Source organism: Chiloscyllium plagiosum, unplaced genomic scaffold (genome assembly GCF_037043375.1).
Source record: "Chiloscyllium plagiosum isolate Xiang-an unplaced genomic scaffold, Cpla_swu_hap1 HiC_scaffold_17, whole genome shotgun sequence".
Taxonomy (NCBI): Eukaryota; Metazoa; Chordata; class Chondrichthyes; order Orectolobiformes; family Hemiscylliidae; genus Chiloscyllium; species Chiloscyllium plagiosum.
Genome location: NW_028270155.1, coordinates 2,604,406 through 2,630,436, shown reverse-complemented (window position 1 = coordinate 2,630,436; position 26,031 = coordinate 2,604,406). Strand labels below are relative to the sequence as shown.

General features: G+C 46.2%; 1 protein-coding gene across 4 annotated transcripts; it reads right to left on the bottom strand.

The window, feature by feature from the left end:
* Nucleotides 1-920: 920 nt before the first annotated feature.
* lrp3 (low density lipoprotein receptor-related protein 3) lies at nt 921-24,905 on the bottom strand. Of its 4 annotated transcripts, none has more exons than XM_087995680.1 (7): nt 24,392-24,905; nt 14,880-14,921; nt 7,857-7,995; nt 7,073-7,281; nt 5,345-6,431; nt 4,006-4,162; nt 921-3,254 (listed from the first exon to the last, which is right to left on the bottom strand). In XM_087995680.1, the coding sequence occupies exons 1-7, from the start codon at nt 24,888-24,890 to the stop codon at nt 2,361-2,363; spliced, it is 3,027 nt and encodes a 1,008-aa protein (XP_087851806.1). In that variant the 5' UTR covers nt 24,891-24,905; the 3' UTR covers nt 921-2,360. The 4 variants fall into 4 exon arrangements, with proteins under 4 accessions (XP_087851806.1, XP_087851807.1, XP_087851808.1 ...); XM_087995681.1 differs by having other exon boundaries at nt 4,006-4,138; nt 24,392-24,652; XM_087995682.1 differs by lacking the exon at nt 14,880-14,921.
* Nucleotides 24,906-26,031: the final 1,126 nt, after the last annotated feature.

Below are 26,031 nucleotides of genomic sequence, written 5' to 3'. Positions count from 1 at the left end.
CCCCAATGTTATACAGGAACAGACCTGTCCCCACCAGTACTGTACCCCAGTGTTATACAGGGACAGACCTGTCCCCACCAGTACTGTACCCCAGTGTTATACAGGGACAGACCTGTCCCCACCAGTACTGTACCCCAGTGTTATACAGGGACAGACCTGTCCCCACCAGTACTGTACCCCAGTGTTATACAGGAACAGACCTGTCCCCACCAGTACTGTACCGCAGTGTTATACAGTGACAGACCTGTCCCCACCAGTACTGTACCCCAGTGTTATACAGTGACAGACCTGTCCCCACCAGTACTGTACCCCAGTGTTATACAGGAACAGACCTGTCCTCACCAGTATTGTACCCCAGTGTTATACAGGGACAGACCTGTCCCCACCAGTACTGTACCCCAGTGTTATACAGGGACAGACCTGTCCCCACCAGTACTGTACCCCAGTGTTATACAGGGACAGACCTGTCCCCACCAGTACTGTACCCCAGTGTTATACAGGAACAGACCTGTCCCCACCAGTACTGTACCCCAGTGTTATACAGTGACAGACCTGTCCCCACCAGTACTGTACCCCAGTGTTATACAGGGACAGACCTGTCCCCACCAGTACTGTACCCCAGTGTTATACAGTGACAGACCTGTCCCTACCAGTACTGTACTCCAGTGTTATACAGGGACATCCTACCAGGACTGCTGCTGTACAGCAATAAGCGGACCCTCGCAAGACTGCACCCAGTTTTTTTTTTTTAAGATGAAATTGCTCTTTCCAAACACAGCTTGTCTTTGCATGGAGTGAATCAACCATGCAATCAGTAGTTGTTTTCATAATTCAATTTGACGTGGTGACATTCTTGCATAATTCAAATCCAAACGACAATGCATTCACCCCACAGGGCACATTGCTCATAGGAGCTTGACTGAAGATAAAGTATTTTAATGTGAAGGTATGTGCCTACACAGCTCTAACTTTTTGGTAGAAATGTTCAGTGGACATTTGTGTAAATTTCAGCATCAGGAAGTAGACCTGAATCACAGTACAAGTTGGTAATCCAATGACAGAATAGATCTTGATCCAATCCCTACCCTCCCACAGACAGCACATTACTTATTCCAGTGAGCAGTTTCCATGTGGGCACTTTCATTGAGGAACACATTTTAATCCCCAGCATCATCACATGTTTTAACCTAGCTACCCTTCTTGTACAAGCTATCATAAAACAGGATTGCAATTTGATATTTTGCTTGGTTATACAATGACAGACCGGTCCCCACCAGTACTGCACCCAGGAACAGTTAGCATTTAGCAGCTCTATCCCAAAGTTTTCATTGAGTCAAAGGATAATCACAAGGAAAAGAAGCAAAAATAACTGAAGAGTGACAATGAGAAACCACAGATAAAGAGTGGTCAATGGCCCACACTGGACAGAGGAAATTTACAGTGCAGATAGAGAGGGGACAGAGGAGAAAAAGAAAATAAGTATCAAGGGAGAGAAGAAAGAAAGAGAGAGGCAGCAAGAAGAGAGAGAGAGAGAGAGAGAGAGAGAGAGAACAAAAAGACAGAAGGGAAGAGTTTGGAGAATTAAGAGAGAAAGAAAACTACAGTTAAACTCCAGACAGAGAGGAAACAGGACAGGGAGGAGCAAATCCAGTGAAACAAACTAGAGAGAAACAGATGCAGATTGGGAAGGCAGAGAAAGACAGAGTCAGAAAGCAACAGATAGATAAACTTAAGATAAAGTGTACAGAGAAGTCAGAGGGTTCAATAGAAACTGAAAGACTGTTGCAATAATCAGTCCGTCAACAAATCACAGCCTCAAACCTGTCTGTTAATAGTCTAGAATGGTTATGACGGTGAGAGGTCATCCGGAATTTTGCATGGAGATTCTGAAGTAGCCTCCGACTATTTCCTGGAAGCAGATATTACAGAACTGAAACCAAGGTACCATCTGCAGTGGTGAGAATCATATTGCTGTGTATTCATGTCAACTCCTGAGATTCATTGGCACTCTTCAGGAATGATGGATTTGACTGTATAAATAGGACATTTCAAAGTCTCATCAACATTTACAGCCACGTATTAAACCATACAATGGCTAAATGCTTTAAATAATATCGACGACACAACAAATGTCAGGTGATTGTAAATGCAACTGGTGTTCCAATTAAGGACACGCTGCTGAATCCAGCACAATCCCCATGATAACGCATTACATTCAAAAGCAGCTTCAGTGATATGTGGTTCTCCTTTTTTTTTGGTTGTTGGAGAGGGAAACAACTGTTTTAAAAATACTGTAGCAATAAAAATATCAGAAAGCATTCCCCATTGAAAATATCAGTGTGGAGATAAGGGGATGGTTCTTAGCAATCAAGCAGGGCTGGCTCATCACTCCTGGAGTCTGACTGACGGAAGGGGTTCCGGAAGGAAGGGTCTGGGGATGGGCTCTCTGCACAGATGTGTTTGTGGTGAGGCATTGATAGGGAGCATGGTCTTTCTATCACAGATTCTGGGCAACTGCAGCACTGACTCCTGCATGTAGGAGGAACTGAGGTGAAACCCTGCTGCCTGGGATCTTGGGGATGGTCGGACTCCGCTGAGAAGTAATTTCTCCCCAGCACTGTTATATTCATTGTAATCGAGCTCCTGGCCCTGCCTCCCCCAGACCTCATGGACACAGTGCGAGAGCCAGGGCGAAAACGGTGTCGGCGGCTGCTAAAGCTCCACTCCAGAGTACCGGACAGGGGGTCGCGGATACGCACACCTCTGCTACAGCTGCTTCGTGATGATTGCCTGAGAGGAAAGTCAAAGTCAGCACTACAAGTCTCCTCAGAGCTTGAAGAGTGCAGCAAGCAAGGGGTCTGCAGCTCTGTCTGACTATCGGAGCTGGGTGACGAAGACGCTTTTGGCACTGAGTTTTCTAACATCAAGGCATCTGTTGTGATCCGCGAAGTTTCACCAACTGGCCGCTCGGTCTCGGTGTCCGTCTCTGAGTCAGGCTCCTCTCGAGGCTGCACACAGCTCCGTCGGCTCTCCTCTTGTTGGCAGTTCCGCACGGTCTCACTCTGATCCAGGTGACAAGATGGAGCATTTGAGGCAGAGGTGGGGGTGAGCAGAGGTATAAGACCCCAGCCCCTGGGTCTCTGGAAGAACCTGCTCCAAATCCTGTTGAGGCGCCCACGAGAGGACATCCTGCGTGTGGCGTGGCGACGAATTTGGCGTCTCATAGCTGAGCGTAAGTTCTGCAGGACAGAGGCCTGAAAACAGAGAAAAACAGCTTAGAAGCTTCACAGAATCTGGCCTGGCATATTCAATTGACACTAAAGCCTGCAGATTTCAGAACATACAAAGGACAGTCCCACTCCATTCGGAGTAATGACCCATCAGGGAGGACAGTTCCATAGACCCCTGATTTACATCCCCACGCTGACATGGCTTCACACACAAGCTTAGTCTTTCAACTGAGACATTCAGCCTCCTGGGCTCTCAATCAACATCACTAAAATAAATTCTCTGGGTTCCATGACATAGGTATATGCAACTTGAACAGATATGGTGGACAACTGGTTTAGACATCTCCCAGCCAATGCGGAGAGACCACAGAAAGCATTATGGAGACCCACGCCTTGTTGAAAGTACTCACTGTTCTAGGATAACCCTGAAATGTAATAATTGGCCCAAATGCAGTTTTCCGTTACATAACATCTTCGTAAAGCACTCGCCCTTATCCCGTCCACCTTCACTCTCAACAACTGCAAGGAGCTAATGGCGCTTCTTCACACTGACCCAGTAACCATTCGAGCCCATCTGCCACCCAGGCATCACTTCCTCAAATGTACCCTCCTGCACTTGTACTGAATTGGTAGCTTTCTCTTGCCCCTCCACCACCTAGCCTTGTTGACTGTACCTTCAGTTTCCTCGGATCCAGGATCTAGAATTCCCTCCCTACAACACTGAGCTTTACTTTCCTTCCTGAAGAGCTGACAATTAGTTGAGCTGAGGGGTTACCTGAGCTGGGTTGTAGACAGGGAAGTCATCGACAGGTGGGATGAGTCCCTGGGCAATCAGCTGGCCATATGATGGGGGAGCCTCACGTTGCACAAAGTCTGCCTCCAGCCGGGTCATGGGGGTGTCAAAAGCTCTAAAACAAAAAAGGAAACCTGATCTGTAAAAGGAAACATTGTGGTTCAGAACAATATAATTTCAAAAACACCTAACTCAGATCTACATAATCCCAACTGATACCATAGTTGATGATGCAGTTACTACATGTCAGAGGGTCAGCGCTGAGGGGGCGCCGCACTGTCGGAGGGTCAGCGCTGAGGGGGCGCCGCACTGTCGGAGGGTCAGCGCTGAGGGGGCGCCGCACTGTCGGAGGGTCAGCGCTGAGGGGGCGCCGCACTGTCGGAGGGTCAGCGCTGAGGGGGCGCCGCACTGTCGGAGGGTCAGCGCTGAGGGGGCGCCGCACTGTCGGAGGGTCAGCGCTGAGGGGGCGCCGCACTGTCGGAGGGTCAGCGCTGAGGGGGCGCCGCACTGTCGGAGGGTCAGCGCTGAGGGGGCGCCACACTGTCGGAGGGTCAGCGCTGAGGGGGCGCCGCACTGTCGGAGGGTCAGCGCTGAGGGGGCGCCTCACTGTCGGAGGGTCAGCGCTGAGGGGGCGCCTCACTGTCAGAGGGTCAGCGCTGAGGGGGCGCCGCACTGTCGGAGGGTCAGCGCTGAGGGGGTGCCGCACTGTCGGAGGGTCAGCGCTGAGGGGGTGCCGCACTGTCGGAGGGTCAGCGCTGAGGGGGCGCCACACTGTCAGAGGGTCAGCGCTGAAGGTGCGCCGCACTGTCGGAGGGTCAGCCACACTCTCAGACGGTCAGTCCCGGAGTAGCACCATGCTGGTGAACCAGGACCAAGTGGGAGCAGAGGGATAAACTTTGTTGAAAAGTCAATGTTGTGGGAGCAGATATTTTGAAAAAAGATCATAATGAGGGCCCTCAGCCCTCACAGTAAAAGCTCCCTTGCTCTGATCTAGCGTAGCTGAAAATGTGTTGCTGGAAAAGCGCAGCAGGTCAGGCAGCATCCAGGGAACAGGAGAATCGACGTTTCGGGCATAAGCTATGCCCGAAACGTCGATTCTCCTGTTCCCTGGATGCTGCCTGACCTGCTGCGCTTTTCCAGCAACACATTTTCAGCTCTGATCTCCAGCATCTGCAGACCTCACTTTCTCCTCTGATCTAGCGTGACTTTCCAATTAGTATTAGTGAATATTCTTCATTTAAAACTTTGTTGAGTTTATTTTTTACTGAAACCCAACAGTGTGTGTGACTGTGATGGAGATGTACAGCTCTGGCTGTGGTACCTGTATTCGCGGGTCCTGAGGGAGTACAGCTTGAAAGCACAGCCCAAGGCAATGACCAGCAGGAGGCCACATATCAGGCTTCCAATCAGGGCAGCTGTGATCACTTTCCTTGGCACCACCACCAGGCAGTTCTGTTCATCACTGCCATCCTGGCAATCCTCCTGGCCATCACAACGCCACTGCTCAAAGATGCAGATCTTGGTACCGCAGTGGAAATTCCCAGGCTGGCAGGAGAAGCAGTTTTTCTCATCAGAGCCATCAGGGCAGTTCTTCTGGTTGTTACAGCGGTCTGCCAGCGGGTAGCACATGCCACTGGTGCCCCCACACGGATATTCATCCTTTTGGCAGGCAGCACAGTTCTCCTCATCCTTGCCATTTGGACAGTGCCACCAACCATCACAGCGCTGAGTGTCTGCAAAACAGCCCCCATCATTCCCACAAGGGTGCTCTTGTGGAAGGCAGTAGCCTTTCACCTGGTATGTGGCATTGAAACCATGGCCTGTGCTGCCAGGGTCAGTATGGTAGAAGACGGTGATTTGACCTTGTGAGGACTCAATGGTGACAGTGTGCCGATTATTACGGAATGACAATGCCTGAAGCAGTCTGCCCTGCTGCTTGCTTGCTCCATCATACACATGCACCTTATCATTGTAGCCCAACTGTAGGTTCAGTTGCAGCACAATGTGCCTGCTGTCCTGAGTGTCCACCACCCACACACAGTCCGACTGTGCCCGGTCTTGCTGCGACCGGAAGTAGTCAGGTGAAGCAAACGAACCATAGAAATTGCCCATTCTCTTGCCACAGCTGGTATCAGGACAATTTTCCTCATCCGTCCCCTGGTCACAATCCATGCTGCCATCGCACCGAACTTTCATCGAGAGGCACTGGGGGACATCACTAACCAGGCAATGGAAAGTTCTAGCTGAACACTGGCTTGTATGTGGCATGGTCGGAGAGAGCTGACAATCCTGCTCATCAGAGTTATCTCCACATTCATCCATATCATTACATCTCCATGTGCTCAGGATACATTTCCCATTCCCACACAGGAATTCATCCGGCTTGCAGCTGCTCTGAGTCAGTCTCCCTGTGTGAACAGTAAAAGATCACAACCTCAGGCACTGCAGCAAAACAGTGTGCAACACAGGAACAAGTGAGTCTTGCTGAACAGGCCCTCCCTTCTTCCCAGCCTCATTTCAACAATCCTGTTAATGGTGAAAGTGGATAACTCCAACCCTAGACAGAGACCTGGCTTTGATAGATCATACATTTTATCAATGACTGCACAAATTCACTTCCTGGATATTGACCTAAATTCATAATTTCTTGGAAATGCTGTGTTTACCTCTGCTCAAAGTGACTTTCTGACCTTCTTAAAAGAAAACAAGTCATCCTTCACATTTTCTTCCACTTTAGAACCCGAATTTCCAAATAATAATGAGTTTTCATCACACTTAGCATGTTCTTCTATGTCTTTCTCCCTTCTGTTTATCTAGCTTCTCGAAAATGCAACAATATTTACCTTAACCTCATCTTAATTGTGTTCATAATTTCCATGTGGTAACCACCCTGTGTGTAAAGTTTTATTACGGAATAACTTGTAATTATGGCCCCTGTCGTGGGCTTTTTCACAAGTGGAAATCTTTCTTTTTAATCCACCCATCAACCCTTATATCAGCAGTCATCCTCCCACCAACACAATACAACCAGTGGGCTTATTAGGCACACCTCGGATATAGGACAATCGGAATCCCCGAGAGCGCCCTGAGCTAGTTGAATCGGAATGAAAGAAGATCCACGCATGGTCTCTGGTGGAGATGAAGGGTTGGGGGGTGTATGAGCCACACATTCTGTACTCCTCTCGCTTCGGGGTTGGTCCAACCATCAGCCAGTCCACCGTACATTTGTGAGAATTCTCTAGGTCAAAATTCTGAAAGCTGGAAAATTGAGAGAAAGAAAGTCAGCCTCATGCTGGATAAATCCCACAACTGAGTAACTCCCACTCTGCACCAGATATTTCCCACCGATGATAATAATGCTGGAGATCTGAAACAAATCCAGAGAATGCTGGAGAAACTTAGCAAGCCTGACAGCATTTGTAGAGAGTGAAACAGAGTTAACACTTCAAATCCAAAACGACTCTTTACTGAAGACGACTCAGACTGGACTGATTAACTGCCTCTTTGTGCTAACCCTCTTGACTTAACTCAAGCGTCTTTTCCCTGAATGTACCGAAAATCATACCCACCATGGCATTGCACACAAAAGATGAAACAATGCACATTTCAGTTAGTCAATGGTGATCAGAAGCAACCCCATGAACCCTACAGTGAAACCAACAATAATCATATCCTAAAAAGGACCTAGCTGGGAGCTCCCTCACTAACTGTGCAACACTGGCAAGTGTACCTAATGGGAGAGAGGACAGTGTCCTGCTCACCAAGTCACTTACTAATCAGGAAGGCAGGTTACTGCAAAGCACGCTGTCAAACTGAAAACTCAGGCCCAGTACCTTATGGTTATGAGGTCTCCATAGTCCCCTTGGATGTACCAGCTGCAATTCATGGATGGAGGATAATTCATGGGCCAGGAGGGGCTGTAGATAACTCCACGTTGCTCTTTGTGTGGCTCCAGCCTCCCATGGCAGGCAGCTGAAAGAACAGGGAAAAAGAAAATGTACACATTGAGATCAACCATTGCAACATGGAGGAAATAAAATTATTGTCAGCCCTCTCCCCGCTCAGTGCAATGAACAATAACTGACCTCAGTTTTACATTTCCACATTTTTTATGTTGAATTTTCAGAAAACACAGCTAACTGCTTCAGAAATACATCAGTAGCACGAGTGAGCCACAAATTCCACATAAATGGTTAGAACCATTTTTTTTAATGAAAATTGTGATGCCTTTGGGGAGGCACAGTGGCTCAGTGGTTAGCACAGCTAGCTCAAGAGTGCGAAGGTCCTGGGTTCAATTCTAGCCTCTGGCAACAGTCTGTATGGAATTTACACATTTTCCATGTGTCTCTTTTGGTTTCCTCTGGGTGATCCAGTTTCCTCCAATGGTCCAAGGATGTGCAGGTTAGGTAGTTCAGTGGGTTGAGCAGAATGGTTTGATCGATGCAACTAGTTCAGGGAACAGTCAGACTTAACCTGGCTCAGCCCAACCTCATTAGGCAGCTTCATTCACATGCCCTTGGTACAGTGAGGAATCTACAGGATTCCTAATAGGCTGATTTATAAATTGATTAATCAGTGATAGATCTCCATTGCAGTGGTCATGCCGGACGCACTGCTGTATGAGGGGTGCAGTGACAGACCAATGCATTACTCTGATGCTACAGTGAAGCAGAGGCCCAAAAATATATAGTCAAAGTACAAGAGACAATTCGGCCATTGGGCCCATCCATACAAACAGCCCAGACAGTCCCTTCTTTAGTTGCATTCATGGAGCCCCGAAAGTTATTTTTCTTCAAGTGAACACCCAATCTTATTCTGAAATTATTAGCTGTCTCCATTTCGTGAGAGAGAATAGGAGGGAAGATGTGGTAACTGAGAAAGAGAAGGCAAAAGAATTGGACAGCCGGTGCAGACATGAGAGGTTAAATGACCTCTTTTTGCACTGTACAATTTGTGGAAATAAATACTTTTCAACGCGTGGGCTTGGTTCTCAGAAATGAAAAGTCAGTCACAATTCAAAAAGTAAAATAGCGGCAGCAGTGGTGAAAACAAAGCAACGAGCTATCACCGACTGTAATTTACAGAAGTTTAGGTTAGACTCCCTACAGTGTGGAAACAGGCCCTTCGGCCCAACAAGTCCAAACCGGCCCTCCGAAGAGTAACCTACCCAGATCCATTTCCCTACCCTATACTTAGCCCGACTAACACACCTACCACTACGGCCAATTCACCTGACCTGCACATCTTTGGATTGTGGGAAGAAACCAGAGCACCCAGAGGAAACCCACGCAGACTATCGATAATACAAATATCTCAGCAAGAGGCCCAGCAATCACTTCCCTAGCTTCCCACAGAGTTCTACGGTACACCTGATCGGGACCTGGGGATTTATGCATCTTTATGCATTTCAAAACATCCAGCATTTCAGGCAGTAGAGTCATAGAGTTGTACAGCATGGAAACAGACCCTTCGGTCCAACCTGTCCATGCCGACCAGATATCCCAACCCAATCTAGTCCCACCTGCCAGCACCCGGCCCATATCCCTCCAAACCCTTCCTATTCATATACTCAGTAGCCTAATGCGGGAATCAAATCTGGGTCCCTGGTGCTGTGAGGCTGCAGTGCTAACCACTGAGCCACCAGAAGCCATCATTAAAACAAATCTACAATGTCCAGTGAACTTTTAATAACCTCTTTAAAAAAAACCTCTAGATATTTCCATAGTATTTGAAACGAAACCTGTTCCTCACCATCCTTAAAATTAGTTCATTGGTTAAAATGGCTTTGACCTTCTCAAAAGACACCTGGCACTTCCAAGACCACACGGCCTCAGTTTTCTTTTGCAACAATAAACAAAGTAGGGCTTATACAATTAATGGCAGGGCCTTGGGCAGAATTATGGAACAGAGAGACCTAGGAGTTCAGGTGTATAATTAGAACATAGAACAGTACAGCACAGAACAGGCCCTTCAGCCCACAATGCTGTGCCGACCATTGATCCTCATGTAAGGTAAACCTAATGTACGAACCTTCAAATTTCTGTGACCAGATGCATGTCCAGCAGTCTCTTAAATATCCCCAATGACCTCACTTCCACAACTGCTGGTGGCAACGCATTCCATGCACTCACAACTCTCTGCGTAAAGAGCACGCCTCTGACATCCCCTCTATACTTTCCGACAAACAGCTTAAAACTATGACCCCTCATTTTAACAATTTCTGCCCTGGGAAAAAGTCTCCGGCTATCGACTCTATCTATGCCCCTCATTATCTTGTACACCTCAATTAGGTCCCCTCTCTTCCTTCTTTTTTCCAATGAAAAAAGTCCGAGCTCAGTCAACCTCTCTTCGTAAGATAAGCCCTCCAATCCAGGCAGCATCCTGGTAAACCTCCTCTGAACTCTCTCCAAAGCATCCACATCTTTCCTATAATAGGGCGACCAGAACTGGACGCAGTATTCCAAGTGCGGTCTAACCAAAGTTTTGCAGAGCTGCAACAAGATCTCATGACTCTTAAACTCAATCCCCCTGTTAATGAAAGCCAAAACACCATATGCTTTCTTAACAACCCTGTCCACTTGGTGGCCATTTTAAGGGATCTATGTACCTGCACCCCAAGATCCTGCTGTTCCTCCACACTGCCAAGAATCCGGTCTTTAATCCTGTACTCAAATTTCAAGATCAACCTTCCAAAATGCATCACTTCGCATCCCGCTGCAGCCTACAACAGCCCTCTATACTGTCAACGACACCTCCAACCTTTGTGTCGTCTGCAAACTTGCTGACCCATCCTTCAATCCCCTCATCCAAGTCATTAATAAAAATTACAAAGAGTAGAGGCCCAGGGACAGAGCCCTGTGGAACACACTGACCACTGACTTCCAGGCAGAATACTTTCCTTCCACTACCACTCGCTGTCTTCTGTCGACCAGCCAATTCTGTATCCAGACAGCTAAATTTCCCTGTATCCCATTCCTCCTGACCTTCTGAACGAGCCTACCATGGGGAACCTTAACAAATGCCTTGCTGAAGTCCACATACACTACATTCACCGCTCGACCCTCATCAACTTGTCTAGTAACATCCTCAAAGAACTCAATAAGATTTGTGAGGCATGACCTTCCCCTCACAAAGCCGTGCTGACTGTATTTAATCAAGCCATGCTCTTCCAGATGGTCATAAATCCTATTTGGAAGCTGCTCTCTGTAAGTGACTATATAATTCCTTAAGAATCTGCTGTTCAAGAGAAGACCAAGAACTCATGTCCCTGTGCACATGGGCGATCGTTCTCTCCCCCTCCAGGGCCTGAAACAAAGATGAAGGAGGGAAAGCCATACCGTGCCTCTGAGTGTTTGCTTCGACTGATCCAGGGATAGGGAAACAGGGTGACACTTGCACCCTGGCTGCTCTTGGCAGCACTTGGCCTGTCATACTGTTTGCATCCTAGGTAGGTTAGTCATGCCAGTGCACATTTACCTTTGGCAAGGTTTTATCACCAAATCAGTCGACTCCAATTGTCTAAGTGAAGTTCTCATTTCTTTCAAATCACTCTCCCGAGTGTCACGGCATACCAATACGTCATCAAGATAAACTAGGAAATAAGACACACAGGGTTCCAATTGGCTAATCAGGCTCTAAAAAGTTGCTGGAACATTTTTCAGACCAAATGGCATTGTCTGATATTGTAAAAGACTGTCTGGTCTTACAGGCTGATATGTCTTCAGCTCAGGTATTAAATATTCCTTGAACAAATCCATTTTGGTAAGAAATCTAGCACTACCAATGCAGCCTTCCAAGTGAGGAAATCAGTATGAATCTGCCCTCATTACTGCCAAGATTAGCGTGGTGCTGGAAAAGCACAGTCGGTCAGGCAGCATCCAAGGAGCAGGAAAATCGATGTTTCGGGCAAGAGCCCTTCATCAGGAATGAGGCAGGGAGCCACGGGGGTGAACAGATAAATGGGAGGGGGTGGGGCTTGGGAAAAGGTAGTTGAGAGTGCAATAGTGGATGGAGGAAGGGGTAAAGGTGATAGGTCGGAGAGGAGGGTAGAGCGGATAGGTGGGAAGGGAGATTGGCAGGTAGGACAGGTCATGAGGATGGTGCTGAGCTGGAAGGTTGGAACTGGGGTAAGGTGGGGGGAGGGGAAATAAGGAAACTGGTGAAGTCCACATTGATGCCCTGGGATTGAAGTGTTCCGAGGCAGAAGATGAGGCGTTCTTCCTCCAAGCGTCGGGTGATGAGGGAGCGACAGTGGAGGAGGCCCAGGACCTGCAAGTCCTCGGCAGAGTGGGAGGGGGAATTGAAATGTTTGGCCACGGGGCGGTGGGGATGATTGGTGCGGGTGTCCCAGAAATGTTCTCTAAAGCGCTCTGCTAGGAGGCGTCCAGTCTCCCCAATGTTATGGAGACCGCATCGGGAGCAATAAATGATATTGGTGGATGTGCAGGTGAAACTTTGATGGCTGTGGGGTCTTGGATGGAGGTGAGGAAGGAGGTGTGGGTGCAGGTTTTGCAATTCCCGGAGTGGGCAGGAGAAGATGCCAGGATGGGAGGGTTGGTTGTTGGGGGCGCGTGGACCTGACCGGGTAGTCACAGCGGAAATAGTCTTTGCGGAAAGGGGTTGGGAGGGAAATATATCCCTGGTGGTGGTGGGGTCCGTTTGGAGGTGGCAGAAATGTCAGCGGATGAGGCGGTTTATGCGAAGGTTGGTGGGGTGAAAGGTGAGGACAGGATGGGGGGGGGTCTGTCCTTGTTGCGGTTGGAGGGGTAGGGCTTGAGGGCGGAGGTGCGGGACGTGGATGAGATGTATTGGAGGGCATCTTCAACCACGTGGGAGGGGAAATTACGGTTTTTAAAGAAGGAGGCATCTGGTACATTCTGTGGTGGAATTGGTCCTTCTGGGGGCAGATATAGTGGAGGCGGGGGAATTGGGAATACGGAATAGCATTTTTGCAGGAGGAGGTGTAATCCAGGTAGCTGTGGGAGTCGGTGGGTTTGTAAAAAAATATCAGTGTTGAGTCAGTCGTCATTAATGGAGATGGAGAGGTCCAGGAAGGGGAGGGAGGTGTCAAAGATGGTCCAGGTGAATTTAAGGTTGGGGTGGAATGTGTTGGTGAAGTTGATGGATTGCTCAACCTCCTCGTGGGAGCACGAGGTGGCCCCAATGCAGTCATCAATGTAGCGGAGGTAGAGGTGGGGAGTGGTACTGGTGTAACTACGGAAGTTGGACTATTCTACGTAGCCGACAAAGAGACAGGCATAGCTGGGGCCCATGGCTACCCGTTTCATCTGGAGGAAGTGGGAGGATTTGAAAGATAAACTGTTGAGGGTGAGGACCAGTTCAGCCAATCGAATGAGTGTGTCAGTGGTAGGGTACTGGTGGGGACGTCGGGAGAGGAAGAAATGGAGGGCTTGGAAGCCCTGGTCATGGAGGTGTAAAGGGACTGGATGTTGACTTTACTGTTGTCGATACAGAACGTGGTTGACACATCAGACTTAGGCACTAACACAACCAGGGAATCCCAGCTGCTTTGACTGGATTCAATTCAGCAACTTTTTCAACATTGATTGGATTCCTGTTTTCACCTGGGTCTGATTCTTAACACCTAAGTGATAAGGATGTTTTATAGGAGAGGATTCTGTTACATCCACATCATGTATGGTTAATGTTGTTCACCCTAGTATTCCCTCCAGACCTCTTTAAAATTTGGTGAGTAACCTTGCCAGGTCTGTTCATTCTTCTGTCTCTAAACATGAGAAGGGTGTCAAACCTGCCTAACCATTCAGGGTTAGCTAACCAGATAGTAGCATTGTTCTAGGTCTCCTCTTCATTATTTCTTTCTTCCTCCACTGGCCTTATTACCTGTATTTGCTTATCAGCCTCTTGACATGGACAATGCTTCAACATATTTAATTATGAGATATTGTTAAGGACTAGCTTTTTTGGTTTTCAGAAGCTCTGTCTTTATTCTCACTAGCTCTTCTATTCAATGATGCACTCATGCAGCAACAATATCTTCAGTATTTATGTTAAATTGTTTTAGGGATTTCTATTTTAGAATCACAAAATAGCACAAATAGCAAAGATTGTAAGCATACATATACTAAACATTTATCAAAATAAAATATTTGGCGCAAGGCAATTTAGGGATTGAAATAAATTAAAGTTCAGGATGAAGATTGGATTTTAATTTAAATCCCAAAAGGGATGTAAGAAGGAGACTTGTTGATGTGAAACAAATTGTATATGGAGAAAATAAATGTGTGATTCCAGCAGAATCCTATATATGTTATATATAAAAAAAACATATATAAAATGCATAATCTTCAAGCTCACTCATGTTTTTACACTAAAAGTAGGGGACAAAGCAAATAATGCATTCACTCTAGTTTCAAAGCGTTATAGCAAAATTCAAAAGAAACATTATGGTAACCAGCATGGCTGAAATTCAGACCCAGCCCAGCCAACTGGCTGGAACATGGGCACTGCCACAACAGGCAGTCACCTCACTTGGGTAGGCTGAGCAACCACTTCCCAGAACTTGCTCCAATCTCAATAAAATCTCATGCTTAGGAAGCAGCCAGCTCAGCTCCTCCAATCCCAGGTTCCCTCTCAGATCATTGCTGTCATTGACTCCAGCAGTGACGAGAGCAGGGAAGAGCGAATCAGAGATTGGTGGAGTTGGAGCTGTCTGCAGAGGAGACACCAGATCTCTGATTTGAGGAATAACTCCTCAAAGATTCTGCCTCGTCCTGTTTCTCCAATTGATCAACTCTGTGGTTGGTTTTACTTTCAGAGGAGAATGGTGCCCGCCCTCCTACCTTGCGTATTACACACTTGGAGGAAATTACTCTTACCCATTCCGGAACATTCCACGTCTCCCAAAAAGAATGAACAAGCTGCAGAGACAAAACAAAGTAAGCCAGTTAACAAAATTAAATCACCTCTTACAATCTACACACTACAGGATACAGGCCTAGACTGCCCAGCTTTTCCTCACAAGTTAATCTGCTCATTCCAAGTCTAAGTAAACCTCTGGTATTTTTGATCACCTGCAGAGATTTATTATACGACAGTCCACTCACACCATTTGTATGGTCTTTGGATCTCTCTGCCTATAGATTCTGTGCCTGTGTGCTTCTCTCTCACCACCTGACAAAGAAGCAGTGCTCTGAAAGCTTGTGATTTCAAATAAGCCTTTTGGACTATAACCTGGTGAGTGTGACTTCTGACTTTGCCCATCCCAGTCCAACACCGACAACTCCACATCATGGTAAGTCTCTGAACTGCTTACAACACATTAACATCCTTCCATTAAGTCCAGTGGCTAGCACTGTACACAGTACTCCAGATGCAGTACACCACACTATTACAAGCAGGTGCTCTGCTCTGCCACTCACACTGTGTAAACTCCCACTTCATCTCTTTAATACACCAATGCTGCATCTTGTGTAGGCTGCAGCAATGCAATTAGACTTCCCTCAGAGATTCCTCTTCAAGCTACTGGCTGTGCATTCAGCCAGCTCAGCTCTGAAATTCCTTCCCGAAAGCTGCTTATTTCTTCCTCTCCTCTATGAGCCTTCACCTATGATAAACATTTCAATCACCTGCCCTGACAGCTCCACCTTTGTCTTCATATCTGCTTTTGCATCATGTGACATACATTCTTTGAGGCTCAGTATCAAGCACAAGTGCCGATCTTAAGCCAGTCAGTAACATGTGGGAGACGGAAATGGATCTTTTTTTGGATTTACGGAATGTTAACCTTTATCTCAGGGAACACAAAGGTGAGGGATTCATATTCCAGCAATAGAAGCCCCTGGTTAAACTGAATACTGTTTTAATTCCTGATCTCTTGGCATTAGATTGTGTACAACACAGATTCACAGAATGATCTTGGGGTCGAAAGGTTTACATAATAAGGACAAATTACATAGTCTAGATTTGAACAAACATCCCCAAACTAAGAGCAGGAGTAGGTCATCGATGCTTTCACTCTGTCCAGCATTTCGATAAGATCAGAGCTGATCTGGTTGTGGCCTCAATTCCACATTTTCACCCTCCTCCTATAGCTTTTGACTCCTGTTAGTTGAGAATCTATTCACCTCTACCTTACAAATATTTAAGGATCCTATCTCCACCACTCTCTGGGCAAGAGAATTCCACAGACTCTCAACCTTTGGAAAGAAGAGTTTCCTCATCTCCATCATGTATTCCTTTAAATATAGAAGATTAAAGATGATTTCATTTAGATATTTAAAGTGGTAAAATGGGGGAAAATAAACTATTCCCTTCAAGAAAAGCAAATTATGATGGATGCTGGGAGTCTCAAATAAAGACAGGAAGTACTGGATGAACCCAGCAGGTCTGGCAGCATCTGTGGAGACTGAAACATAGTGAATACTTTGCTTTGATGGTACAGTCAGGAACAAGATGTAAAAACCTTAAAAATTTCAGATGGGACTCAGCAAGATGGCGGCGATTCTGTAGAACTGCTGTGGACAGCTCTGCCTCACAGCCAAGGCATAGTGGTGTTTTTTGCCATCCCTGGCCAACTTATGTGGTAGAATTATTAGTTTAAACCTTACAGAACACATATTTGTTAATATTTGGGAATGGGAAGGATGCCAAAGGAAAAAGGAGCAAGCAAACAGCAGCAGGGAGGACACTCCCCTGCAGCACCTACCACACCAGAGACTGCAGCAGCAGCAGCCTCTCCTGAACCCCCCCGGGGACCTGACAGACTCACAGGAATTGGCTGCGGCGATGGAGAGACTTACCTTGAAAGTTGGGGCTGCAATTGAGGAAATCTATGGGGAGATTTGTGCCCAGGTCCAACCCATCGCATCCATGCTGCAGAAGCATGAGCAGGAGATCCAGGGCCTCTGGGAGAGGCTGGAGGAGGTGGAGGGTCGAACTAAGGCCTTGGAAGCTGCGATGGAGTCCTCATCCAGTCGGATCCAGGTGCTGGAGCGAGAGGTGCGGACCTTGCGAGACCATATCGACGACCTTGAAAATCGAGGTCGGAGGATAAATCTCCGAATTGTAGGGCTCCCTGAAGGTGAGGAAGGTGAGCAGCCAGTCAGCTTCTTTGAAAACTGGCTGCCGAAGCTTTTGGGCCTTCACATTTGAGTCCAGCAGGCTTCAGATTGAAAGGGCGTATTGGGTTACAGTGCACAGGTCAGGACCGGTGCAGCATCCCCGCCCGGTCCTAGTGCACTGCCATTCATATAAGGACAAGCAAAAAGTAATAGAAGCTTCTAGATTACTGGGAAATGATCCGCAGGCACTGCTGTACAAGGAGTCAAAAATCATGTTTTTCCAGGATTTTTCAGCAGCTGTAATTTGAAAGAGGAAGTCCTTCGATGAAGTTAAAAAGAGGCTGAGGAACCTGGGCATCCAATACTCCATGAGATACCCCGCAGTGCTCCATTTCAGCCACGAGGACTCGGTTTATACATGAGACTCAGCGGATAAAGCTAAAAACTTTGTAGATACTTTAAAACAGACGAATTGGCCTGAAGAATATGGTTAATGTTTGTTCTCTTTTCTAGCTTTCCCCATGTTTTCGCTTCCTTTTTTTATTCCTTTCTTTCTCCTTTTTGGAAAGGGGGGAAAAGACCTTGGAATAAGTTGTTCCTTTTTTTTTTAATACCTGGATTTTCTGATGGGAAATTTTGTGGATGTTCTTGTTGTCTCTCTCCCTTTTTTTAAATTTGTTCTGCTTCTCTTTTAGTCACAAGTCGGGGTGACATGAAGCCAGGGAGGGGTGGAGTGCTCATCCTGACTTGGTCTTTTGATTTAAGGATCATCTCCTTGTTTTTTTTTCTGGCCTAAGGCTGGGGCACAGTGCGGGTTTGAAGGAGCTGTGAAGGAGGAGATGGGTAAGGGGAGTGCCCCCTATGGGCAGGGGGAAGAGTCTTCCATTCAAGGTTTTATAATTGGTTTTCTCTGGAGTTTTTTGGTAGTAATAGTTGTTTATAGTTGTGATAGTGTAGTTTTTGTATATATAGTTCTTCGACTCTATGAGTCTTTATTTACTTATGCTCAGCACTTTGTAAGCAGGGTTCTCCCTCCGAGGGGTTCAAGGGCCTCTGAAAGGAGATATGGCTAAGTGTCTTAATAAATGGTGCACCTGGAACATAAGGAAAGTCATTCGCCTGTTGAAAGGAAAAAGGGTTGATATCGCTTTGTTGCAGGAAACCCATCTTGATGATGGGGAACACCTGAAATTACAACAGAGGGGTTACGACGGGTATTCTTTTCATCCTTTACTACTAAAAGTAGGGGAGTGGCAGTACTTATCCAGAAAAATCTTCCGTTCACATTTTTAGAGCAAGTGAAAGGATGAGCAGGGACGGTTTGTGATACTTAAAGCCCTGATACATGGGGAGGAATATGGCATTTCAAATGTCTACTGTCCTCCGGCACATCCCCTCAAATTTTTGATTAGTGCTTTCTCTAAGTTGAGAGCTTTTGGAACACGGCACATTATTATGGGGGAGGGGGGGAATTTTATTGTCTTATGGATCAGACAGTGGACAGGATGCCTTGTGGGCCCCCAACTATTTCTTCGCAGGCCAAGCTGGTGGTTGACTTATGCAAGGAGTTGGGGCTGGTGGATATTTGGAGAAGTCTTCACCCTACCAGCAGGGACTTCACCTTTTTTTTTCAAACCCACATAAATGTCACACGAGGATTGACCTCTTTCTGGTTCCCTCGGCCCTTCTGGATTCGATTATGGGTTGTAAAGTTGGGAATATAGCTATCTCTGATCACGCGGCGGTATATTTGGAGGTTAAGGCCAAGAGTGAAGGGCTAGGTTTGCGCCACTGGCATTTTGACCCTTTTCTCCTTAAGGATTCCAAATTTGTGGAATACGTTTTGAAGGAGTTTCAGGAATTCTTGACTATCAACTCAGGCACGGGTACTAATCCGTCTATGCTATGGGAGACTGCTAAGGCCTTTGCTAGGGGATTAGCTATTTCCCATTCGGCTAGCCAGAAACGACAGAAGGAGGAACAGCAGCATCTACTTGAGACACGGTCGAAAGCCGCCGCGGCAGCACGTTTTGCACGGCCTTCGGTGACTAAGCTACAGCAGATCATGGCCCTTCGGGCTGCTTTGAATTCAATACTGACACAAAACGCAAAGAAAGAAATTGCTTTTGCTAGACAGAGGCTGTTCAAATATGGGGATAGGCCAGGAAAATATTTAGCGTACCTGACTAGGAAAAAGCGTGCTCCCCAATCCATTACTGCAATCTGAGACAGCGCCAGGGTCCTTACATATGATGTTAAAAAGATTAATGAGGCTTTTCGGAGCTTTTACTCTGAATTGTATCGGTCTGAAGGTTGTGAGAACAGGAGGGCTAAAATGGAGACCTTTTTTAAGAACTTGGACCTCCCAGGGGTAACCTTGGAACAGGCCTCTCTCCTTAATGCCCCCTTGACAGTTCAGGAAATACAGGAGGCAGCTAGGCAACTTCAGAGTGGGAAAGCGCCTGGCCCTGATGGTCTCCCGGTGAGTTTTATAAGGAGTTTATAGGGATGCTGTCAGGGCCGATGTTGGAGATGTACAATCACTCACATATGCATGAACGCCTACCACCATCTTTGAGAGAAGCTAATATTTCCTTAATTCTTAAGAAGGGGAAGGTTCCTGAGGATTGTGCCTCATACAGGCCCATCTCTCTATTAAATTCAGATTTCAAGATTCTGTCCAAGATCCTGGCGCTGAGATTGGAAAGGGTGTTACCCCATATTATTAAAGAGGACCAGACAGGCTTTATAAGGGGCCGTAGGTCCTGTAATAATATTAGAAGGTTACTGAATGTGGTCCAAGTTTGTCAGCAACGATCGATTCAGGGGTTAGTGATTTTCTTAGATGCAGAGAAAGCATTTGGCCGAGTGGAATGGCCGTATCTTTTTTATGTCTTAGAATAGTTTGGGTTGGGTGGGGTCTTTGCTAGGTGGGTGGAGGTTTTATATCACCACCCCCTGGCCGATGTCATCACCAACTGGGTGAAGTCTGGGAATTTTAGGATTGGTTGGGGTAGTTGGCAAGGCTGCCCCCTCTCACCGTTGTTATTTACGTTGGTGATAGAGCCGCTGGCAGAGGCCATTCGTCAGAACGTCCACATAACCGCTCCGGAAGTGGGATCGAGGGCACACAAGATTACACTGTATGCGGATGATGTTTTTATCGAATCCGATGACCTCCTATCCCATCTGATACGATGTATCAATACAGTTGGGGCTATTTCAGGAAATAAGATTAACTTTGCAAAATCGGAGGCTACGCCTTTGGGGAACCTTAAGGATGTGCCAGAAGTTGAAGGTGGCCCTCAGTTCCCTTTTAAGGGTCACAGGCAGGGTTCCAGTACCTAGGCATTTTTATTACCCCCAAGTTTGATCTGTTATTTCGGACTAACTTTGCTCACTTGCTCAACAATATTAGGCGAGATCTCCAGAGATGGGAGGCTCTTCCAATTTCATGGCTGGGCCGAATATCTCTCATTAAGGTGAATGTTCTTCCTTGTTTGCTTTATCCCATGCGTATGCTTCCTATAATGTTTCCCAGGTCAACGCTGTGGAAGCTTATGGAATGGTTTGGTTCCTTTGTCTGGCAATAGTGGGCGGCCCCTCGTCAAATTTACTAAATTGCAGTTGCCTCAGGGAGGGGGAGGAGTTGATTTCCCAGACACCAGGAGGTATCAAACGAGTTCCCTGCTGTCCTTTGTCTGCGATTGGGTAGGCAACGATCCAAACTCAATATGGCTGGATATTGAGGCCTCCCAGGCAAAGTGCCCTCTTATTAACCTGTTGTTCATGGATGAGATGAGGACAGTTATGGACCATTGCCAGAACCCCATTGTCATTAGTACAGTCAAGGCATGGAGGGCGATGCGTCAGAGTGAGGGTTGTTTATCCAAGACTTCACCACTTACACCCATAGTTGGCATGCCAGGGTTCTGACCAGGGATGATGGACTCAGGGTTCAAACTATGGGCAGCAAGAGGAGTTTCTAGTTTGGGAGGTTATGATGTCTTTTGAGCAACTGAGCCGCAAATACGGGTTGCCCAGCAGAGACCTTTTCCGTTTTTTTCAGGTTAGGGATTTCATCCAGAAGAAGACTATGCTCCTCACTAAGCCCTATAAGCCCGATACAGGGAGGTTATTGATATGCTCCACAAGCACCCTTTCGGTTAATGCCCTCTATCGCATGCTGGGTGGCAGGGCCTGGCAGGATATTAGCCTGTTGTGTGAGGTCTGGGAGCAAGAGCTGGGAGTGGAGATCTCTTCTGAAACATGGGAGAACATAAGAGAGAATACTCGAAAGATCTCAATCTGTAACAGGACACGCGCTACGCAGTTAAGAGTTCTGCACAGGGCTCATCTGGCACCAGACCGTCTGGCCAAGTTTAAAAAAGGGGCATCTTCAGTGTGCCCCAAATGTAAAATAAGTGTAGGTACTCTTACCCATTGCTTCTGGACATGCCACAGGCTCTGTGTTTATTGGAGCGCTGTGGCGGGAGAGATAGGGAGGGTATTGAGGACTGAAGTCAAAGTAGACCCAATATCTCTCCTCTTAGGTCTACCGAATTTACCATCTTTAGACGGACATGGGAAGAAACTATTTAATATTCTTGCATACTGTGCACGGAAGAATATTCTGGTGAATTGGGTGTCTGAGAGCCCGCCGGGCTTGCTGGGATGGCAGACATCAATTATGGAGCACATTCCCTTGGACTTTTTCACAAACATGGTGCACCACACAACAGACCATTTTTATAAGACATGGCAGCCCTACTTGAGTTATTTGGATATAGATTTGTCAGTTATCTTAACTAGGGCGTTTGTTTAACCAGGATGGTTAGGTTTGTCAAGCCCTGGGCCCTGGAGGGGGTCTCCTGAGTTAATACGGGTATATACACAATGCTCCCGTTCCTTTGTTTGGGAGCTTTGCGCCGAGCATAGCTGTTCTGTATTATTTTATTTTGGTTTATGTTTGCTTTTCTTTCGTTTTTTTGGTGTTGCTTTGCACAGTGTTAGGGTTTGTTTTGTATTAGAGGGTAGGTTAGTAGTTAGTAGACAGTAGTTGTATGTAACTTGTATTTTTTTTCATTATATTGATTTTGTTATTGATTGTATTTTTCAATAATTTTATATGTTTGTAATGTTAAAAAAATTTGCTAATAAAGATATTTACAAAACAAAATTCATAAAGGACATCCAGTAATGTCAGAATCCTGAGGGGAATGAAAATGCAGACTTATATCTCCCTCGACATCCCCATCACCCAAACATCTTATTCAGTCTTATTGGAGTTAAACGTTTCAAAGATCTGATTGATAAAACTTGTGTTCAGTATAGGTAACAGAATCAAAGAAATGACAGTTACAGTATAGATGAGGAATGATCAAACTAAAGCAGAGAAGATGTTTGAGGGGTTGTAAAGGCTCCTCAAAGTTTCAAATGCACAACTTCAGGAACAGATGCTTTTGGTCATCCTGCAGTTGTGCAAACTGCTACCAGGGGAGGTAGGAGTTTATTTTTTTGCAGTGTTATATTGTGATCTGGAATGCACTGCCTGAAAGTGCAGTGGAAGTACTTTTTCCTAAAACTCAGTCATGGACGTGGGTATCACTGGCTGGACCAACATCTATTGCCCTCCCCTCGTTGCCCTTTAGATAGTGATGCTGAGCTGGTTTTTTGAACAGCTGCAGTCATTGTGCTGCATCGTAATGCCCTTAGGGAGGGAATTTCAGGATTTTGACTCAGCAGCACTGAAGAAACTGTGATATATTTCCAAGCCAGGATGGTGAGCAGCTTGGAGGGGAACTTTTAGTGTTGCCATGTCTCTGCTGCCCTTGTCCTTCTGGATGAAAGTGATCCCAGTGACAGCTCAGAAGGTGCTAAGCATATTTGGTGAATTTCTGCAGTGAATCTTGTGGATAGTACACATTGCTGCTACTGAGCATCGATGGTGGAGGGAGGGGATGCTTGTGGACGTGGTGCCAATCAACCAGGCCACTTTGTCTTGGGTGGTGTCAGGCTTATTGAGTTGTTGGAGCTGCACCCATCCAGGCTAATGGGGAATACTCCACACACTCCTGACTTGTGCCTTGTAGATTTATGAATAGCTTTTAAAAAGCACCTGAATAAATACTTAAAAAGGAGAAAATTGAGTAGTTTGAGGGAAGTGATAATTTTTCAATAAGTCAACATAGGCATTCTGGTCCACTATAGCTTCCTCCTGTGCTAAGATATTCTATTTCTTGATTCTTTCAAGGCAAGGTTCATTTTCTTTCAGTAATAGTGAAAAAAGAGCCCTGACAGAAAATCAGAACTGTATTTGAGAGTTCAAAAGCAGAATCTTTCAGTCATGGGTGGTTGTGGTTTGAGGATCAAATCTAGTCCATTGCCTCTCAACATCAAATCAACAACCAATTAATACACAGCAAATTGAAACACATTGAACAATCAAAACATTTAAATACCACAGGGAGTATTCATGTCACAATATAATGAAACAAAAATCCACACAGACAACATCAGCTCAGTCAACAAGTTGTTCTAAATCCATTGGGTCCAGAAATCATTAAACTACTCCAAGTATACATTACACATGCAGGCAAATTCAAAAGCAGTTTCACAACCACATTTACAAATTCCAATCCCAAAAATGTTTCCATTGCACATTATTTCATTTTTTTCATGTTGGAATAATTCAACCTTTTAGTTAAGGTTTCAATAAACATAAACATTGATTAAAAATAGAAAGCATCTTCTGTCCCTAACACCCTAAATTTTAAATCCATTAATATTTCATCAGAACAAACAATATAAATGTAGGCACAGTCTAACAAAATTGCTTCCAGTTAAATAAAGAAACACTCACAAACAAACAGGCCCAACAATTAGCTGCTCATCTGCTCTAAATTGATTTAATCATCCCTAGGAAGTGGATGTCACAGGTTAGTACAGCAATTATTGCCCATCCCTTATCAGCCTGGATAAGGTGGTAGGGAGCTGCCTTATTGAACTGCTGCAGTCCAGGTGATGTATAGGCAACCACAGTGCTGGCAGAAAAGGAGTCCTCACATTCTGACCCAGCGACACTGAAGGAACAGTGAGTTAGTTCCAAGCCAGGATGATGTGGGATCCTGATTAATATCATATAGAAGCTCATTTCCCTTGTTCTTATTCAAAGTAATACCCTGGAATGTTTTATTTAAACACAAGAGCCCAGAAGTAGCCTCACTTTAATGTCTCATCCAAAAGATAATTCCACCAGTGCCCCACTCTGTCAGTACTGACTGTCTGACAATGCGGCACTGCCTAGTTACTGAACTTGTGCCTCTCACCGAGGATGAAGCCTCCCATCAGGGGGACCTCCCGTCGCTCCGCCATCGCCATCTTCACCGACTCGGTTCCCTCACATTGTCGCCGCGGGGTCCGCCTGGCCACTGCGCCTCTGTCCGCCTCATGGTGACGGAGAGTGGGAATGTCCTCCGCCGCCGCTCCCGGCCCCGGCCCCAGCTCGAGCCGCTTCTCTTTCGGTGTCGATTCAAAACCCGCCTTAGGCCGCAGGCCCACTCCGCTCTGACAGCAACATGGCGGCTCTTCTGCAACTGCGGCTGTGTACTCCCGGCCGCCGGCTCCCCAGCAACTGCGGCTGCGTACTCGCGGCCGCCGGCTCCCCTGTAACTGCGGCTGCGTACTCGCGGCCGCCGGCTTCCCTGCAACTGCGGCTGCGTACTCCCGGCCGCCGGCTTCCCTGCAGCTGCGGCTGTGTACTCTTGGCCGCCGGCTCCCCTGCAACTGCGGCTGCGTACCCCCGGCCGCCAGTTTTCCTCCAGTCATCGCAGATCAGCTACGCCTCATGGGAAATTCCACTTGATATAAATTGAAGTCCGCCATCTTTGATGAAGGTATCTCCGGCCCATGTGACTGCGTGTGTTCAGGGTTATTCAGCCCATCCAGTCAATACTGCCCTTCGTGCTATACTCCAGCCACGTCCACCCGGGAACCCATGAATAAACATGGACTTTGTCTTAATCTTTTTTAAAAATATATGCTTTCTGTAATTAATATAGGCGCCAGAGTTCAGCGACTTAAACAATTTTCATTTTTTTAAAATAAAAGTACAATTGACAATAAATTATTATTCTGTTCTATTCTACTCTTCTTCATCTAACTTTATCAGCACTCTACATAAATCTTCATTTCATTATCCAACTTGAGTACCAAAACTGAAAGAATAAAATCTTGCAACAATTCTAATGCCAGAAAAAAAAGTTATGATTTGGAGATGCCGGTGTTGGACTGGGGTGGACAAAGTTAAAAATCACACAGCACCAGGTTATAGTCCAACAGGTTTAATTGGAAACACTAGCTTTCGGAGCGACACTCCTTCATCAGGTGGTTCTTGCTGAACTTGTAAAGCAGAGGTTGGTTTGAACTGGATTTATGTACCAAGATGCAGAAGACAAGTTCAGACCAGATCCGTCATTTCCATGTTTTGTTTCTTTTTACCTTTTTTCACAACCTCAGGATATCTCATATTGCTTTTCCCAACAATACTATTAACACCCAAGCCCTCCTGGTAGTGAAACATCTGCTAAATTCCTCATTAGATTTCTGGATCATTGTGACAGTGTCTTGTTTCTGCTCTCCCCCACAACGGGAAACACTCTTTCTCTACCCACCTAATCAAAACATTTCAGAACTTTAAAGGCTCCCAATATCTCACAGTCAATCTTCTCTCGTCAAGAGAAACAAGAATTGCCCTCACTGCTGACAGTGAAAACATTAAAATTAATAAAATTCCCTTAAAAGCGCAATGTGCTCAAAACCAAATCTTTAAAGAAAACATATCAAATTTCTTTTTGAAATGACTCCACAGAGGCCGGTATCCCATCACCAAGTCACGCCATATTTACACATGGAGAGACTTTGACACTGATTCAGCCTCCCCAAAGTGAGCAGAACCACTGATTATTGC

Coding starts and splice junctions, on each gene's coding strand:
- lrp3 (XM_087995680.1), bottom strand. CDS start 24,890: ATGACTGGAGGAAAACTGGCGGCCGGGGGTACGCAGCCGCAGTTGCAG. Junction 7,996..14,879: donor CGTGGAATGTTCCGGAATGG/GTAAGAGTAATT, acceptor CTGTTCTTTCAG/CTGCCTGCCATGGGAGGCTG. Junction 3,255..4,005: donor CTGTCTACAACCCAGCTCAG/GTAACCCCTCAG, acceptor CTCTGTTTTCAG/GCCTCTGTCCTGCAGAACTT.